This window comes from Lepus europaeus, chromosome 6 (assembly GCF_033115175.1).
Source record: "Lepus europaeus isolate LE1 chromosome 6, mLepTim1.pri, whole genome shotgun sequence".
Classification (NCBI taxonomy): Eukaryota; Metazoa; Chordata; class Mammalia; order Lagomorpha; family Leporidae; genus Lepus; species Lepus europaeus.
Window position 1 is genome coordinate 103,614,926 of NC_084832.1, and position 4,156 is coordinate 103,619,081.

At 37.6% G+C, this 4,156-nt stretch overlaps 1 protein-coding gene across 1 annotated transcript; it reads right to left on the reverse strand.

Moving 5' to 3' along the window:
* Window positions 1–2,418: 2,418 nt before the first annotated feature.
* TAS2R13 (taste 2 receptor member 13) lies at window positions 2,419–3,333 on the reverse strand. Its single transcript, XM_062195491.1, has one exon. It carries the CDS (start codon window positions 3,331–3,333, stop codon window positions 2,419–2,421), a length of 915 nt encoding a protein of 304 aa, XP_062051475.1.
* Between the last annotated feature and the right edge of the window lie 823 nt (window positions 3,334–4,156).

The window sequence follows — 4,156 nt, forward strand, 5'->3', positions numbered from 1 at the left end:
TCACCCTGCTTATGACGTATGTCCAAAATGTGCCTGCTCTTTGTCTTGCTCGCCTTTGAGAGGTGAGCGGAGAGAGAGAAACTCGTGTCCGTATCGGTCACTTTTTTTTTTTCCTTTCTCTCTTCTAGTTAGCCTGGTGAACTTTTCCCCACGGAGTTTCAAGCCTCGTTTCCTCTAGTCTCCTCTTTCTGCTTTCCCGCTGGTGTCTCGGGCTATGGAGGTTCGGCTCACCTCGCGTTCCAGCGCTGGTGTGTTGAGTCTGCCGCTGGTGTCCCGAACTTGGGCTCCCACGCTCTCCACCTAGGTCCACTGTGAATCACTAGTTCCGGAAGAGTTTCCTCTGCTGTTTCATCCCCTACTTTTCCTTGACCCTGCATTATCTCCACGTATATTAACGTGTGTCTTGACGAACTATCAATGTGCTCCCTGCCTATTCCGCCATCTTGCCGCTCCTCACTATATATAGATCTTTTTCTAAAAACAAAAAAAACAGTAAAACCCAAAAAACTTGTTGTAATTCAATCATTTAATAATGAACCAATTTAAATAATAGTTTAATAACTTAAACACGTATTGCATAAAACATGTTACATCAATGACCAAATGCACATGGAAAAAAATGCTCAGAGCCATTAGCCAGCAAGATATTTGGATTAAAATCACAATGAGCTGCCATTGCACACTGACTACCATGGTGAAAATAATCAACAAAACAGAGAACCAACTCTTGGCTAGGATATAGAGTAACAAAGTAACTGAAATTCTCAAACAGTACTGGTGGGAATATAAAATGATGCAATCATCTTGGGGAACACTGGTATTTCTTAACAAAATTCAACATACACACCATTTGTTTGACTGTTTTACTCCTAGATAATTTTCCCAAGAGTAATTAAAAAGCTACATACATGGATAATGAAATCAGTTTTATTTATAATGGCCAAAAATTGAGAGCAATGCAATGTTCATCAACAAGTTAGAGAATTTTTTTAAAGTGAAATATATCCAATACTACTCAAGAGTATTCCCAAGAACAAATCACTGATCCATACAAGAAAGTAGATGAGCCTCAACAGCATCATATTGAGTTTAAGTAGCCACAAACAGCAAACTTTGTGATTCATTCATTTGAGATCTTAAAACTCAAAGAGCTCTCTTATAAGGATCAAAAGGAGACAAGTAGTTCTCTGGGTGAAAGAGATGATGATGGTGAGGTTGAATTGCAAAAGACATTGGTGTAATCACTTAAGTGTACATATTTTCAAAACTCTAACTGAAATTTATGCTAAATATTGCATTTTATTATATGTAAACTGAACTTCAATGATGTTTATTTTAAAAGACATTAAGCAAAACATGCATGTATAGATTACACAATGCAATTACTGATAAGGGAAGGTCATTGTTTTATGTGGCATTCATTCATATTAAATTTATTAATCTTCTCAATTTTTCTATCATATCAGTACTAGCACTAGTTCTAAATCCAAACTTTCCTTGCTTGTGGTCCAAATAATATTTTAGTGTTACCAGGCAGAATAATCAGGCCTTTGATGTTTGCTGTTGGACAGCCAATTCACCAAAGACAGGAGTTAAGAGAAAAGGACTTATTTCAAAAAGCCATCACTATTGGGAAAGAGTAACCTCTGGATCCAAAAGTGGTCTTTCCCTCCCACAAGCAGGAAAAAAGGATTTTTTAAAGGGAAGGGGTAGCTGCAGGTGGAGGTTAGAAAAAAAAAAAAAAAACAACGAGTCCATCAACTGAAAATGAAGCAGACTCTCAAGATGGTCCATCAGGGAAAGACAGTATATCAGCCAGGTGGAGGCTTCCAGACAGTGGAGCCAAGCTGTGCACAGTAGATGGCTGCATAGCTGGTGTGAGGTCTGCCATTCTCAGTCATCTCCTCCCAGTAGGCTACTGACATTCCCGTGCAGTTATTATTATCCACTAACCACAGGTCATTCACAGTGCCATCAGCTGGTACTTGGAAGCAAAGATATGAAACAGGAAAGAAAGAAGCCTTCATATGGTTACATTAATTTGTCACTTAAATAGGAGCACATGACAAAATAGTTTCTTCAAATACTCATTCCCAGAACTGAGAGGCCATTACTAGACAGAAGGTTGAAAGTTTATAAGTAACCTTTAAGTGCTGTGGTATGTATTTTTAAATTACACTGGAATTGATGAATGGTTTCTTAAATAAGTCTCAAGTTATTGATAATGTAGAAATACACATCATAAATATGTGGCACTTTAAGGTTGGATGCTATTTTGATACTCATTTGAAGAATCTACAATGTCCTGATTAATAGAAGTCAAGGTAAGTCTTTATCTTTAAACTCCTCATAGCCTGCTTTTAAAAATCTAGAACTGACAATAATCTGTAGACTGAATGATTTACAGAGCTGTGCTTCTCATCTTTGTAGCCCACATCTCAGCTGCCACAGCATCAGAACACAGGCCTGCCTTAACTTAGGATTTCCCAGAATCAGAATAAATGAGTGACTTGAAAGATACATCATTTCAATACTCTGGAAAACACTAAGGGCCAGGTGGTTCTGGTGTATGCTAGGAACGCTTGATATAATAAGGCACAGAAGGAAACTGACATAGAGTAGGAGGAATGAGAGCACACTTTTTAAAGCACTTATGTGAGCCTTGGTCCTGGGATCTCTGTGTTCTTTGAAATTGGACTTCATTTTCCGGAGATGTTTCCACAGGGAGAACATCAAAAAACAGAAAGAAATCAGGGCAACAGTAAATGGTATTAGACTGTACATAGTCAAAGTGAATAAGGCCAGTTGTGAAAACTTTGAAAAATCACTAATTCTGGAATCCCAAGTTGCATTTCCTTCATCTTGTATCCAATCTGTAATATGTATGTTCATCTGTATCAAATTTAAAAACAAGAAGATCAAGGTTGCTAGTTGTATCATCAGAATTACTTTTTTGATTCTCCATTTAAGATAGAGAAAACTGGGACTACAGAAATTGCCTATTTTGAACAAATAAAAAATGCTGAGGATTGTGGCAAACCAGAGGCTGAAATGATTGGTAAATATCCAGATAGAAGCAATAATCCTTAATGGTGTTTCAGTTATAAGTAAAGGTGAATGATACTGAGTTCCAAACCAATATACTAATATTACCCAGATTAAACCAATTCTGAAGGTAGCCAAGATAGTGAGGATTTTATCAATGGAGGAGGCCTTTTTTGTCTTGATCCAGTCCACACAATTTACCAGCACCATGAATCCATTGCTCAAATTCCCAAATATGAATTGTGCAACAATTATGAGAGTAAAGATGTTCTGTGAGGTGCTTTCCATATCCAGAGGAGAAAGATCAAATTGAATATCACTCCTGATTATTGCTGGACAAAAAGGCTTTGAATATACTCTAACATACACTTAAGTTCTTCCTTTTCTTTCTGATCTTTCTTCAATCATTAGGCCAAAGTCGAGTTAAACAATCTTCAAGGCTTGCTAACTTAATCTGCACATACTTGTTCTGATATTTATGTCTTTACTATACATTGAAATATTTCATAGATGATCATGCAGCAAAGCTGAACTTGCACTTGCCAACATGCAAATAAAGATATTTGAGTATTCTCTTTGGCTGTTTTGTATTTTTTATCTTTTCTAAGATATTGAAAAATGGGCTGCAACAGCTTGAACCTGAGGAACAAAGATTATAAAAGTGTGATTCATAAAATATAGTCTTATGATATAGTGTGTAACTGTTCTATCACTGAGGATATATAATACACCCAAAGGTAGGGCATGTTATTTCTAAAGAGTTTTATGTTTCCTGTGGAGCTATAGCCCAATCTGGTCATTACTGGGAGTGAAGAGAAACTCATCTACAAGGAGCATCATTATGTTTCATTCCCTGCCTCTCACTTCTCAAGAGTGCTCACCACCATCCTCTCTCCCTACACCCCATTGGCACCAAATATCTTCAGATCTTATGCATTTTCCCTCTAACCTCTTCACATAAAAATGAAAAGGCAGGGAAGAATGATGGTGGTGCTTACAAGGTGCACTCTGCTAAAGGCAGCTCCAGGCTTTGGGCTGGTGGTCTGGGCTCTCAGACATGTGCTTGCATCAGTACTCTCAAAGAATGGCATACCTCTCTGTACCTGCTGTG